The following is a 15,213-nucleotide window of genomic DNA, read 5'->3' as shown; positions in this document are numbered from 1 at the left end:
AGGTAAATGTTGATGAAGGTTAATGGATGAATATGGCTACAGCTAATGCAGTCTAACACCTCATTGATAAAGGTCAAAATTGTTCATTACAACAGCATCACATGCCTACTGTCCGTAGAAAAATAAATAAATCATGAAATCGAATCATCGCCTCTTGAAACATTTTTAACCTTACTAACCTCATGCTGGAATGTATTGTATTGCTGGTGTATCACACCACATTGGTTTAGTTGTGGTACAGACTTCTCTTAGCGTCCTTCTACTTCAATAACAATGGCGACAAAGACGTAGCCCAAACAAACAATGGGTGAGAAATGCTATGCAGTCCGTTACCCCCGGTTTCATAAGGGTGGCTGGGTCGTGAGCAGTTCCATTCACTTTCTAAAGTGAATTTTTAGGTGACTCAGTCAATTAATTCACTATTTCACTGAATGTGATATCAATATTTGTCTCCCTCATCAAGAATATGCATAGACCCTGATGATCTTACTGAGAGAGGGATACATAAGGTTGATAGGTGAAATAATCAAGCCTGCATGTACTCAAATGTATTTTCATATTTCATATGTTCTATAATGTGTTATTATGATCGAGGGAGAAGGTCACAGGGAGGCAAAGAGGCCCTGTGCGTGCGATGGTGGGATCTGGTTCAGATGGTTAAGTTAATAACAAATTAGAGGCCCTGATTGAGTAACTAATTGAATAACTGATTGAGTAACAGATGGCCTTTGGAGGGGACCTACAGGATGCTTGAGTCTACCAGAGCATGGGAACCTGACCGTATTAGGATAAAATCATGGATGAGGGTTTCAGGATCTATAAGACTAAAGGTCGATCCAAAGTTCGGAGAGAACACTTCTGTGGGTCTGTGCAGCGGTGCATGGCTAGGTGCTCTCCCTCATGAGAATCTTGTTCAATATTGAATAAAGCTGCCTATAATCATCGGAGTCGTCATCTTTCAGCATCTCCATCATCAATTTCCAGGGAGTTCCATCTCTCAAGGTCACCACAGGCCCTCAAAGAAGACAGTGCCATCCTGTCCTCAGCTGCACCTGCTCCTCTTTCCACACATCACACGGCCACCATCTTGAACGTCGTTCACGTTTTAAGTCCTAGTTACTCTCAATCAAATTATAAATACATTTTATACAACAACAACACACTTTGTGTGATTGTGTGTTAATTTTGTAAAAAAAAAATATATATATTTATTGATTGCTTCCCATATGGGGCCATTGGAAGCCTCTGTATGTCCCTCCTTCCTCTGGAAACTGCCTCCTGATTGCAGCCACAACACAAGCAGGTATCGTCTTCCTGATCTCCCTGCCCAGAAACCCATATGCCCATCGGACCACCTGTCTGTAGGCTGTTTATCGGAATTGCCTAGAGTAATGATAGGGGTGCAATCTTGATATTGATAATCCTGTTAACATAGTCAATACGATCAAGAGTGATAGAAGTATTTGATGTAACATTTTCTGTTATTCTATTCCATAAAAAGGTATGTATGCACATCTGAGTTTAAAAATCTGCTAAACCCTCAGCATCAATAATGCACCTCATTTTGACACAAAGTTTATGTTATTTGTGTAGAAAACTGACGACTATAATAGAAGTGTATAATAATATAATAGTGTTATAAATTAGTCTTGTCTAAACATACTCTGGTCTGTTGGCTTGGAGAGGGCCACGCTCCTGCCTGGAGTCGAGGTATGCTACCTGCAGCGAGAACGGGTTGAGGCAGCAGGCATCAAAGCCGGGATGGAGCGTCAGGCAGGTAATGTCCGTGGCCGGGACTAAACCCTCAACTAGTGCCCAGTAAGCACCTAGCCAACAAAACAATCATCAGCCATCAGATAAACCCTTGCCTCTCCTCCTAATCTGCCCCGTTCTCCCTCCCTCTTGCAGGCAAAACCGCATACTGGATTTTTATAGACACTGTGAGATGATTGTTAGACTGTTATTGTAGCTTAGGTATATTATTTATTTATGTTGTTATGACATGGTCATTAGTCACTGTAGCTAGGTCAATGTAACTAGTGCTAACCCCCTTGGATGGACTGCACGGTCCCTGTGTCGCACGCGGGACCTTAACCAATGGCACACTGGCAATATGTGTGCAAGAGAGTTATTGGTGTGTTGAAATCATGGTTGAAATGCTGAAGCACTCTCTCATCCGCATGCCAAATTACGTTCACAGTTGCGCGACCTCATAGGTGCCGATACCGTGGGTGCTCCGGAGCTCGAGCACCCACGGAAAATACTGAGCACCCACGTGTGCCAGACTGCCAGTTCATTTTTACATTAATTTAATATTAAACATTGCAGGTGGCGCTAATTGGAGCGTCTGACATAGTGTGATTGGTCATGGCGGTGGCATTGATTTATAATTTCCCACGAAGCTGATTAAACTTCTCATCTCCAATCCTATCTGTATCTGTGAGAAGTGGCGCTGTCCTGAGATACCGGCTTTAGTATGGCGTGTGTGTTCGTGTCGGCCGCTGTCCATTTCCTAAGGTTCTGAAATGCAAACATTTTTGACAACTATTTTTTTTTTTTGAAAGGGTGTGCGCGTGTGAGCACCCACGGAGGAAAACATCAATCGGCGCTGTCTGAAGAAACCATCCTCTCCACTGGAGCAGTACATATGGATGCATTTTAAGACCAAAACAAATACATGTGGCTACTTAATATGCACGTGAATGACGCAATCGTTATGTTCGTGTTCTTCATTCTCGATAATGATGCTGGTTGTGTTATAATTATTTTGCCACAGCATCGTTTCATTATCAGTCCATTCATTATTAAAGCTGGGCTTTTCCACAACTTTTCGCTTCAGGCTCTTTGACAGTGATATTTTTGTCACCCCATTTTCCACCAATCAGGACTGCATACTAAAACCATGTTTCCATAATCATAATAATAATAATAATAATAATAATAATATACAATAATAATAATAATAATAATTATTATTATTATTATTATAAGGTCCTGATTATGAGAAATAAATGTTATCAAATGTTGCTATGGAATAAAATTACAGATTCCCTGGATATTACATTTTGATGTGATGTCATAATAAAACGTAATGTTAACATGGCACACTAATAAACAAGAAATTTTGAAAAGGGCACTTCATATCAAAAAGGTTGCCGACCCCTGCTGTAGAATATGAGAAGACAAAATGTTGCTGGGTTAAATTAATTCAATCTACATGCATGTTTAATCAAGAACAAGGTTGAAAGTATGTTTGCTAAAGCAGATTTATTGCATAACACCAAGGTACTAGCCCAGATGAACCAGCGTTAGCCACCGTGCTACAGTAACTCACCAAGTCACTTGCCCGATTCACCACAATCGACACCACAACTCTACTTCTCTCCTCTGCCCATTGTTCCTCCCCCTGATCTCCCCTAGGAGGCTCATAATTATAGACCTGTGGGCCATCATAGGCATGCTCGCCGACATTGCAGCTTGGTTTCTTCATCCACGTCCACTATAATTTGAGCTTGAACTTGACCAGACTCCCTTCCGGTCAGTGATTTATAGATGATGAAGTTATTTTATCACAATTTTACCTCAAAATATCGTTTATGGCATAGTTATATATTTCTCCAGTTTGGAAAATCTAGTTGTTTATCATTAATATGTACACTATGCTAAACAGGGGTGTCCAACCTGCATGTTGCTCTTTAAGGATGAAGTCTCTAATGTTACATTACTGCAAGAAAATGTTCGCTTCTTCCACGGTACTTAGCCTTGCGAATAAAAGGAGCTGAAACCCAGCAGTGAACAAATGCTGTTCCTGTGTGGTTTGTTTACGCAATCTGCTGACTGCCGTTTTAACGTCATTACTAAAGTGATGCGGCTAGGACACATGGGGCTTTATTGCGCCAAGGTTCGTAACCAAAGACATGACGTTAAATCACACCCTCTAGTAGTGTATGTTGCGATTAATTAGACATAACGTTACAACGCTCACCAATAAAATAAATAACGGTTTCTAATCCCTCCCGTTTTCGTCAGCCAGCCAACTTAAGCTAACGTTAGCTTTGCAGAGATCGTGTTATTTCCCAAACTGAATAAATACCGCACATATAGCTAAACACCAAACTGCTTTGCTAGCTCAATCTTGTTGTAACTAAAACATCTGCAGACTGTCCATCGACAGGTTTGGCTCCTACAGCTACGCTTGCGAACTTCACGTCACTTAACGTTAGCATGCTATTTTGAGAACGTTTTTAAATTGACTAATCAAATTTCCCGGTCGGATCTACTTGTATAATACAGATTCTTCGATGCAGGGGTGAAGTTATCAACATCTAAATGATTTGGCCTTCTTACCATGATCACAACAAAATCATCTTATATTAAGCAACTTTGACGTTTTTTTTTTCCCCCTGACGCTCATGGTTCCTCAACACTTCACATTATGAAACTGGACCATCCGTTCCTTCCGATTTCTCCACAACAAGTGAGTCTGATGCGCGGTTGAAGCCATAAGCACGTACCTGGCAGCCGAGGCTGGTTTGCTCCATGATCCAAAGTTACAGCCGCCGTTAAAACTTCTCTTCAGACAGGAAATTAATAGTAAGTTGTCATTTCCATAAGTATAAGAGCAAATATGGCTACAGAGAAAAAAGATAAACTACTCCGATGTGTAGCCGTCGACCACGAGCTTGAGTCCAAGGGAAAATGAACCGGACAAAAGTCTGTTTTCTTCTCTTTCTTCTCCCAGGTGCCCAGCGTCCATGTTTGGCATCAAATGATCTAACTGTAATCTGCAGCAGCTGAGGACGGTGGCCATGGAGTGACTCCTCCCTCCTCTCAGCCATGCTCTCAGCTCATTTGATTTTAGGGTCCTCGTGCAGTAGACGTGCTGCCTGTGCTGCCTGGACTCAAACATGTAAATGAGCCAAGTGAAATACTTGTACTTTACTTGAGTAGGGTGATATCAGGTAAAATAGGCCATCAGGTAAAATGGGCCATTTAAGGTTTGGGGGTTCCAGCCCCTCTGGAATTTAGAGCCAATGACTGCAAAGGATTTCAAACTGTTGTCATAACTGTACTTGACAAGTGACAGGTGATTTGATTGGTTCATGGTTGCTATGGTGGGCAGGGCAATAATTCAAATCAAGACTGCACCAGAAAGCTGCATGGTGAGTAGCCTGGCATACCAAATCTAACTTAACTATTATAAGGATGATAAATCTGTAAATAAAAAAAAAACATGCCCATAAAAACTATGCATAATATCTGTCTTGATGGCATCAATCAGAAATAATGTTGTTAGTTTGGTATATGAACATATTTTTTGAAAAAGTGATGTTTTCTTGGTGGCCCAATTTACCTTAACCCACTGAGGTAAAATGGGCCACATGGTTTCAGCTAAAATGGGCCATCATTTGTCACTCACAAACACACATACACACGTGTTAGAGTGTGTGTGTGTGTGTGTGTGTGTGTGTGTGTGTGTGTGTGTGTGTGTGTGTGTGTGTGTGTGTGTGTGTGTGTGTGTGTGTGTGTGTTTGTGTGTGTGTGTGTGTATGTGTATGTGTACATGGACACACACACACACCATGACCCCACCCAACAGTAATAATGGTAGTATTTTATTTACAGTGAGTATGGCAAAGCGAGAAGGCGAGAGAGGAGAGGAGAGAAGAAGGAAAGAGAGAGGAAGTGAGAGAAGGAGGGATGACAGAGGAGACAAGCAGAGGAGACAGGAAGTGAGAGAACAGGTGAGGAGAAGGGAATGCAGAGGAAATGAGAGGAGACAGAACTAGAGAAAAGAGAGGAGGAGCAAGGACCAGAGAGGAAAGGATACAAAGATAAAACAGGGAGGGAAAGGAAGGCCAAACAACTACAATCCGTGGAAAGAGGAGAGGATGAAGGGGGCCTTAGATGAATACAGGGAGGGAGTCAAGAAAGGAATTACAGTGAGTGTGCACTTCTTATCACGAGCATGGGGTGGCGATCCACACTGCAAAAGAGCATCAGTGGAAAGGTGACTGGCAGTGAACATGTGTCAGGGCGAAGCCCTACCTTCGAGAGGCGGAGGAAGGGAGCTTGCTGCCACCCTCAAGACATTGGCGCGGAGGGGGTTTCCCTTCACAAAATGTGATGTCCAGCAAGTGGTCTTTGATTTCGCAGCCAAGAACAACATATCTGGTTTCTCCAAGCAGGGAGGTCCGGATATTACTGGTTTCAGAACTTGTCTAAAGCGCAACCCAGAGCTTGGTTCACTGATCTATGCTGTTCCAAAATGGATTTTTTTTAATTGCACATTTGAATATGTGGGTTTGCACCCAAAATGTTTTTTGAATGGCACATATGCATGTTTGTTTGTTTAATGCAGTTTAAATGTTATGTGGCTGTATAAGCAACTGTGTTTTAAAATTAAAATTGATGATAAATGACTATTTCCCTTTGCAGTTTGACTGGCCCATTTTACCTGAAGCTGCTGGCCCATTTTACCTGAAACTGCTCATGCAAAAAATGTTGGCAGAGCTGATGTTTCAAGAACTGTAGGGCCTAAATAATTATATTTTATTAAATAATTTCAACACAAAATTATCAAAAACAGTCATTATTAATCATAAAAACACATGTAAAAGGCATATATGGTATTGTATTATTGTCCCAAACGATTTACCAAAAAGTGGCCCAATTTAGCTGATATCACCCTATGTCATGCTTCTTCTACCCCACCACATTTCAGAGGGATTGTATTTTCTTTACTTCAGATTATTAATACAAAATCAAATCAGAAAATACATTATGATTATGATGCATTATTACTTTATTGATCCCCAGGGTGAAAAATCACAAGCTACCCTGCAGTATTAAATAATTACACATAAAAACATTAAAGTGATGAAAAATAAACATTCTGAGCCACTCTGCGCAATGAGTACTGTTGGTACTTTATGTATGTTTTGATGCTAATACTTTTGTACTTTTACAAAAAAAAAGTACTTTACTTTTACTTACATTTTTTTAATGTAGGACTTAACAGTATAATCCACACTGTGGTATTGTTACTTTTACTTAAGTAAAAGGTATGAGAACTATTTTCACCACTGGTACAAGCACAGAACAGAAGCCATAGAAAGCCCTTTCCTTTAGTTTCTGTTTGAGCATTACCTTTCAAAGACTCCTTGCACCAGGCTTGATGGAGCAGTTGGGGTTAAGGATCTCACCTTTAGATGCTTTTCTAATGAAGCAATGCTCATGTATGTCAAACTGTGAAATGAATAAAGGGACTTTAATACAGTGAATCACTATTTCCACTAGTTAGGCGTCAAAGCCCGAGGCTGTAGGAACCACGGTAGCGAAGCTACGCGGTTCACACAGCAGGGCTGTGGAACCCTATTGCTTTTGTAGAGATTATTATTTTTTCCGTTGAGAAAAGTCGCGCTACAGCCTAAACCGTACATGGTGGGGGCCGGGGTGTCATTTTCAGGACTGGTCCAGAACCCTGCAGGGACCTGAGGTGCAACAATTGACCCACTTCCACTACTAGGTGGCGCTATAGCAGAAAAAAACGCATTTGGCCCTATGGGCCCTATCTTGCACTCAGCGCAATTGCCTTTGTACACCGACGCATGTATCATTCCTATTTTGTACCCGACGCACAGCGGACTTTTCCCTCCACAGACGCACGTTGGTAAATTAGGGAATGTATTTGAACTCCTGGGGGCGGTTCAGCGAAAAGAGAAGGCGTGTTCCGGCGCAAACGTTACTTGGTCCTATTCTGCAGTTTCAGAAAACAATTCCGCACTGACCAGGAAAAACCTGGTCTAAAGTCAGTGGCGCGTTATTCAGATGCTATTTTAGGGGCGCATGCTTGGCCATAATGTAGCGTGTGCACAACGCGCATACACTTCTCTCATCTAAATGGATGCAGCAGTTCCCATTTTTGCAAACCATACATAATTACAAAGGAAAATATTACTGCGCTTCAGGTGTTTGGATAGGTCAGGAGGCACTTTACAGTACAGTCCTCAAAAGTCGCAGCATTCTTTGTGGCTTGTTGTGTTTTACACAACATTTCCATGAATCATGGATGTGTTGATGACATAAATGAGGAAATATTAGAGGACTTAAGGAGACGTGATGTTGAACTACGGCGGGATCTGGTCCGGGAGTAATGCGCGATGTGCTCCTGGTGGAGCGGGTGGACGGAGATGGAGTGACGGGAGGAGGAAGGGGCACAACAGGTGCAGGTGGTGCGTTTGGAGGTACGCTCCATGGCTGCAGCAATCCTCTCCAGACTTGAGGAGATGCGCCCGAGGGGCCGCAGCAACATCGCCACCTGGCCAAGACGGGCATTTATTATTTTGTCGCATCACGCATCGGCAGTTCCCGCTGGCGTGCGCCAGGCAAATCCGCCGTCATAATAGCAATCTGCCATGGAACAAGCGCCCTGCTCTTAAAGAGAATGTGAGATGACGCTCTGATTGGTTTATTGCACGTTACGCCCAAACCACACCTAGCTACTTCAGACCAACCCATTTTAGATTTGCGTCGGGCGCAAGAGTCATTTATCCCGCCGGTATCATAGCAACAGCGGCCGAGATCCGCCCACAAAGCTACTTGCGTTTTGCGTTTCATACTTGCGTTTCAGATCATTAAAATAGGGCCCTTTAACTCTTTCTATAATTTGGTTGTGCGTAATTCGCACCAAAACATTATAGCTACACAAATTTGTCTGGACGCTTGCAGTGCATTTGTGTTTGAGAATTACATGCAAAGAATAAAACGGCTTGTGAGATCGGGAAAAAAAAACCACTCGTACAGGTAGCAAAGAGGTTCAAAGAGATGAAGCAACACCAAAGGAACATCATGCTGCCAGAGAAAAGTAAAGTGTCACGACCAAACAACAGCTTTGTTGTTGATGGCAAATGCTACGAGGTGATCAAAGAAACAGACCATAGAGATGATTCTAGTAGTCCATTGTTACTGTGTTGGGTATATGAATCACCTCTTCCGTAATGATGGTTCCAGAAGCCAATTTCACCAAGAGAGCAATAATGGTGGAAAACAGAGATGAGATTGTCTTGAGATGTCCTCCATGCAACTTAACCACACAACAGCTGAAACTGCAGCTGAGTGGATCATAAATGGCCCCAGCAATGAAGAGGACTGTCGGTAATGTTCTTTCACATTGTTTTTTTCAACCTAACCCAACCTAACACTGAATTTAAACAGTCAATAACCCTGCCATTTCTATGTCCTTGCATAATGTGTAGTTTATGTCTGCGAACAATCAAAACGAGACTGTTCTTTCAGATTGTTCTGTTTAACCTAACACGACTTAACACTAACTTAAGCATGAAGTAGTCAATGACCTCTCCATCTATGTTTGTCCTTGTGAAATGTCAGTCTTTCCCACACATTGATTTATTTGAATTAAGTAATGCTTATGGCTGTGACAATGGCTGCTATTCCCAGCACCTGGGTTGAGAGGGAAAAAAAAGGTACTTTTAATGTTAATGCCTAGATAAGAATTATGTGTTTTCTGCAATACATGTTTACTTTTGTTTTACTTTACAGGGAATATTTTCATACTGGACCAACACGGAGGTCACGAGAAAGGTGATAAAGGCTGTCCTGCCGGACAAAGAGAGGTGGAGGAAATTCCATCTTAAAAAAATATGGCTTAGGACAGGTAAAAAAATTTCATTGCTGCCCCTTCCCTCTAGAACAAGCACATTTTTCTTAACTTTGCAGATGAAATGTCCCAAAAAAAAGAAAAAAAGAACAGAGCCAGCCCCAACCACAGCCCTCCCAATTCCTCCAGAATGTTAAGTACAATTCTAGGGGGAAACTACCATTTATTTCTAAACGACTTCTATTAACTAAAAAGAAATATTCTGAAAGTGATGTTTCGGAGTAATTTCACCCTAGGGTCCTTTGCACCATGACCTCGAGCCAAACAACCCCCCAGAAGCTTTTTTCAGCTGGGTCTAACATCGGGAGTGTTAGCGTAGAGTAGCGTTATCAGCTAATGGACCCAGGTTTGTATCTCGTAAATGACCCCACTAATAATGCCCGAAATGATACCAAACTTCTACAGTAGTACAAATAGGTTATGCACTCATAAAACGATGGATTGTAAAGTTTGTAAGTACACCAGAGGTTTATGTAAATAACACTTGCCTGTTGGCTTCTGCTCTCTGCTATTGTTGTTGCTGCTGCTGCTGCTGCTACTTGCAGTAAGACGAGTGCTTAGGGACATCTACAAATTACAACACCGAAAAGAGATACAACAAAAATATTTATTAATTTAACTTTTTTTTTTTTTTTTAAGTAAGTGCTGTAGTATAACTAGCAGGAGACAAGTTATAATTGAGGTAAGTTTGGAGACATTACCTTATTTAATCATTAAATTAATAAATATTTTTGTTGTATCTCTTTTCGGTGTTGTAATATGTAGACGGCCCTAAGCACTCAGTAGCAACAGCAGCAGCAGAGACGAGAAGCCAACAGGCAAGTGTTATTTACATAAACTTCTGGTGTACTTACAAACTTTCCAATCCATTGTTTTATGAGTGCATAACCTATTTGTACTAGTGTAGAAGTTTGGTATCATTTCGGGCATTATTAGTGGGGTTATTTACGATATACAAACGTGGGTCAGTTAGCCCCTGCGTTAAGCTATTCAGCGGCTAACGCTACTCTACGCTAACTCGCCCAATGTTCAACCCAGCTGAAAAAAGCTTCTGGGGGGTTGTTTGGCTCGAGGTCATGGTGCAAAGGACCCTAGGGTTAAATTACTCCGAACCATCACTTTAATGATAGACATCAACCGGAAGACAGTACAACAGTACAACACTACAACAGTAGTCAACCATGAGAGTGACTCGAAACTCCAGGTAAGGCATAAACGAAACCCTTACATGTTCTGCTGTTTTGCTGTACTCATACCTTTGCTGATGCAGTCTCCCTTTTTTTTGGATCACTAGATGAGCTCAACTCACAAGACATGTTTCAGGCTCAAAACAAGGTGGGCCAGGAAGCCCAGGGTCTCTTGCGTCCTTCACTAACACCCTTGTGCAGGGTAAGTAAAATACACACATATTGAAATTACAATTAAGAATATTTAGTGTTAAAACTGCATTTCACAATCATGCATTTCTTGAAATTGCAGTGACTGATCTATCTCCTCTGGTCTATCTCGAATGGTAAGCACAGTGTTGTGAAATATAATAATACTCCTGTAAAAACAAACAAACAAACCAATATTCCAAAATTCAGTAATATTAAAATCACTAATATTTCTGTTTTACAGCAGGCAATTCACATACTACGCCAGAGAGAATGGTGCTTAGTAAGTCCAGTTTTAAAAAAATATATTAGAGGCTATAAATATACAAAAATCTAAGTATTACACAAAAACTGTTTGGTTGAGGTTTTGATGGTCATCCCCAGTTGTGGATGACTGTTCTATCACTGTTCCTTTTATCACCTTCCTGTCCCAACTAGGATACAATACAACACAGGTGGCAAATGACAGTAAGTCTTAATACTGTGGTATACTCAGTCAGTCAGCTGTCTTTACTTAAAGGAAAATGCCACCTTTTTTTGGAAATTACCCTATTTGCAGTGTGCCCCAGTGTTATTTATGTCATGTTTCGTCCCTATGTCTAGTTGTTGTTTGAGTTTGTGTTACATTTTCTGTTTTGTTTTCCACTTCCTGTTTTATCTTGTAAGTTTTCTCTCTTCCTGTTGTGGTCTTGTTTTATGTCCTGCTAGTGTTTTTCCGCTTGTGTGATTACCTGTCCCTGCCCTAATGTTTTGTACCTGTGTCTAATTTAGTTGTGTATTTAAGTTCTGTCTTCCCCTCTCCCCAGTACGAGATTGCCTGTTTCCTTTGTGTGCAGCTTTTGAGCGGTTTCCTGTATTGCCTGTTTGCCTGTTGTTTTTGGATTCCCTGGATTTTTCCCTTGCCTGTTGTTATTTGGACACTGCTGCTGAGTTTATTTAACTGCTAAATAAACTGTTGTATTTTACACCTTGAGTCTTGCCTCGTGGGTCCATTTTCTGTGTGCTTGATAATTTAAATTCATCTGGAATACCTCCTAGCCAATTTACCAAAAAGGTGGAGTGTTCCTTTAATTGCATAGGCTTCATTAAAATAGTATTTACACAAGATGTAGACAAGTTCTTTATTTCTTTATGAAATTGTGATACAATCCTTATTTTTTTAAAGGTCCCATGGCATGACAATATCACTTTATGAGGTTTTTTAACATTAATGTGAGTTCCCCCAGCCTGCCTATGGTCCCCCAGTGGCTAGAGCCCTGGGTATCCTGCTCTGCCTTTGAGAAAATGAAAGCTCAGATGGGCCGATCTGGAATCTTGCTCCTTATGAGGTCATAAGGAGCAAGGTTACCTCCCCTTTCTCTGCTTTTCCCGCCCAGAGAATTTGGCCCACCCATGACAGAGAGACATCATGGCTTTCAAACGAGAAAAGTGGCAGTTGGTCAAGGCCACACCCCCACCCTCCACCTTGCCCCTCCCTCTCTCCTCCTCAATAGCTACAGACACAGAAATTGCACATACTAAGGAAAGCTCATTGTAGGACTGGCTCTAGTGGCTGTAATTCTGCACCAAGGCTGAATTTCGGGAAAGAGACTTCAGATACAGTATTAGGGGACCACTAAGGCCTATATTAAAGCATCCAAAGAGCACCATGTCATGGGACCTTTAATTCAAGTTAAAGTTTAATAAAGTTTTAATGAAATTGGACCAAATTATTGAACAACAGCAACAAATTTTAAAAAACCAAAAACGTAGGAAAGCTTTTTGCACACTTCTTTTGTCGGGAAGGTGCGTAGGATATGATCAAAAAGTTTAGAGAAAATCCCGCACACTGACCATTACGCAAGCAATAATTTATTTAGAAGAAAAATACAACGTTTTGGTCTCAGACCTCCATCAAGTAAATTCCAAAAACAAAATATGCTACCTGTGAGTGAGTCAGAGGACCTAATTGACCGTCCCTGCAAGACCCTGGAGGACCTGGAGACATTGGAGAAGGAGCTGGAGGACAAGTCAAAAAAACAAAAAATGGTGACCAATTCAATTTTATAAACACACACACACACGCTTATACTGGGCTATAGGGCTGGGGAATATACATGGTATATTGTATAAAAGGTATACATTTCTCCAAAGGTATGCATTTTGGGGGCAGGGCAGTGGCAGCTAACAATGATCTCTTCATGTCTTTCAGACTATGTACCTGCGCTCACTCGGCAGATGATTGGTAAGCTGTTATTGAAATAAAGACTGTATTACTTATTACAATTAGGGTTGGGTATTGTTTGGGTTTTCAGTGCCCAACCTACAATGTTAACACTTGGAGCTGTTTGACAACTCTAACCTGTATTATGTGTTTTAGGAGCATGCCAGAAATTGCATAAAGTGAAGGCAGATGAGGTGGAAGATGCCATTGGCTAGGCGCTGAAATTTGCGCCACATAGACAATTAAAGTGGTAAATGAGTCATTAATGATTTCACCATAACTGCTCTCTTAAAAATATTTTGATCTAGCACTAATAACAATCTTGCAAGTTTTTCTTTGTTTAAGATGGAAGAGGAAAGGAGGAGGAGAAGTACAAAATTGTAGTTTAATCAAATCTAATTTATGGATCTCATGTCCTGTCATTTACTTGATATAGTGGATAAGGTGTATGATAATTAGTACAAATTCCAGTGATATCTGTGTACAAATTCAAGTAATGTCTGTGTTCTACTAATAGTAGTGGCCTAGGACTACATATGTATATCTATATAGCAGTGACTGCAGAGGTAGCTTTGATCATTGGGACAGATAGGTGGACAGGTGGGAAAGTGATTTGGAGAAAATGACTGCAAAGATGGAGGATTGTGCAACTAATAGCAAAAAAAAAAGTGAACACAGTTTCCTGAATATCATCAAATATTGAACAATGAAGAGGAAGGGTTTAGATGGTGTGGTGTATTTAGTAGCGATGCTGTAATGCTGTATGGAGAGGAATCCGCTGACACTGTCCTTGATTATAAAGGTTTATTTACATCATAGAATTCAGCATCAATTTACAAGCTCCTGCAGAAGCCCAGAGAGGACCGCACCCAGATTCTCAAAATGGTCACTCTCCAGTTCTGCTGTTTAAGACATGGTATATATTCTGTGCATTGTGTGACACAGATGGGGGTGGGAACGATAATTTAATTAATTGGCGCATGTCCAACAAAGACCCCTCTATAATGAAGATGAGGCCTCACAGATAATGCTTCCCAGATGTTTCCTGTGGCCATTTCCTATGTTCATTTGGATCATCATTATGCTGAATCTACAAGTCATATAGATAATTCAGACAAAGCTTAAGTACAAGCCATATAGAATGGTAATTTACAGAAATGTTGATTAATGTTCATTGTCCTAATCAAATAAACTTACAACAACAGATACTACAATGGTTAATGCAGGTCACGGCCACAGCTAGATCTTGACGAAAAAAAAAAAATGTAACTGTCCATTGTGAGTCTGTGTGACAATGTTATTGGAGGGCAATGCTAATTCAGTGGAGTGAAGTTGATGCAATAGAAGTAAAGTTAAAAAGTGACTGCTGATAGGGTCTTTTTGTATGTTGAAATAATCACATTTAATGTTTGTGTTGTTTTGTATTTTGTATTATTTTAATCATTCCATATTAACCTTTGAGATATTCTATATACCTTTATATCTCTATATTTACTGTACTTTAGGCTGACTCAATTTCAATGTCTGTGTATGTTGGATCTCCCAGCTTCGAGTAGTCCTTAGCTCTAGGTGTCCAAACAGCTTTGTGTTGTTGCACAACTGTACAGACTGATATCCTATCTGGCACAGAGCCTAGGGGATCTCAAATACTGGGCCACATTAAGGGAATTTCTGAAGGTAAGCCACATAAGATATCACCATTCTGCACACGCAATCAGCCCAATCAAAGCATTTGGAAATATCCGCAGATTCTGTGGTTGTACTGTGGTGACTGTGACTCTGTCCACACGTGTGAATAAATCTAAACTTAGAATCTCCTTGTTTCCTAATCAATTTCAACTTCAATCTTCCTTTCAGAGTGCAATGGTAAATCAATGATAAAAAAGTGGCTAAAGCAAACAGACACACAGAGACATACAAATAAAAGTAACAAAAGGACAGACACAATCTAGGCA

At 40.8% G+C, this 15,213-nt stretch overlaps 1 protein-coding gene and 1 long non-coding RNA gene across 6 annotated transcripts in view; one reads left to right on the top strand and one right to left on the bottom strand.

Annotated features, from left to right (window-relative positions):
* Positions 1–4,762, bottom strand: part of LOC120571276 — a 40,375-nt gene extending 35,613 nt beyond the window's left edge. For all 5 annotated transcript variants that reach the window (XM_039820132.1, XM_039820134.1, XM_039820133.1 and 2 more), the window contains exon 1: positions 4,515–4,762. In XM_039820132.1, coding sequence (XP_039676066.1) covers positions 4,515–4,541 — 27 coding nt within the window. In that variant the 5' untranslated portion in view covers positions 4,542–4,762. The remainder of the gene's footprint in view (positions 1–4,514) is intronic.
* Positions 3,450–4,878, top strand: LOC120571277. Its single transcript, XR_005641213.1, has 3 exons — positions 3,450–3,537; positions 4,479–4,593; positions 4,742–4,878. It is a non-coding gene; the product is annotated as an uncharacterized LOC120571277 (long non-coding RNA).
* Positions 4,879–15,213: the final 10,335 nt, after the last annotated feature.

Source organism: Perca fluviatilis, chromosome 13 (assembly GCF_010015445.1).
Source record: "Perca fluviatilis chromosome 13, GENO_Pfluv_1.0, whole genome shotgun sequence".
NCBI classification, from domain to species: Eukaryota; Metazoa; Chordata; class Actinopteri; order Perciformes; family Percidae; genus Perca; species Perca fluviatilis.
The sequence above is the reverse complement of the archived record's forward strand: the minus strand, read 5'-3'. Positions and strand labels throughout refer to the sequence as shown.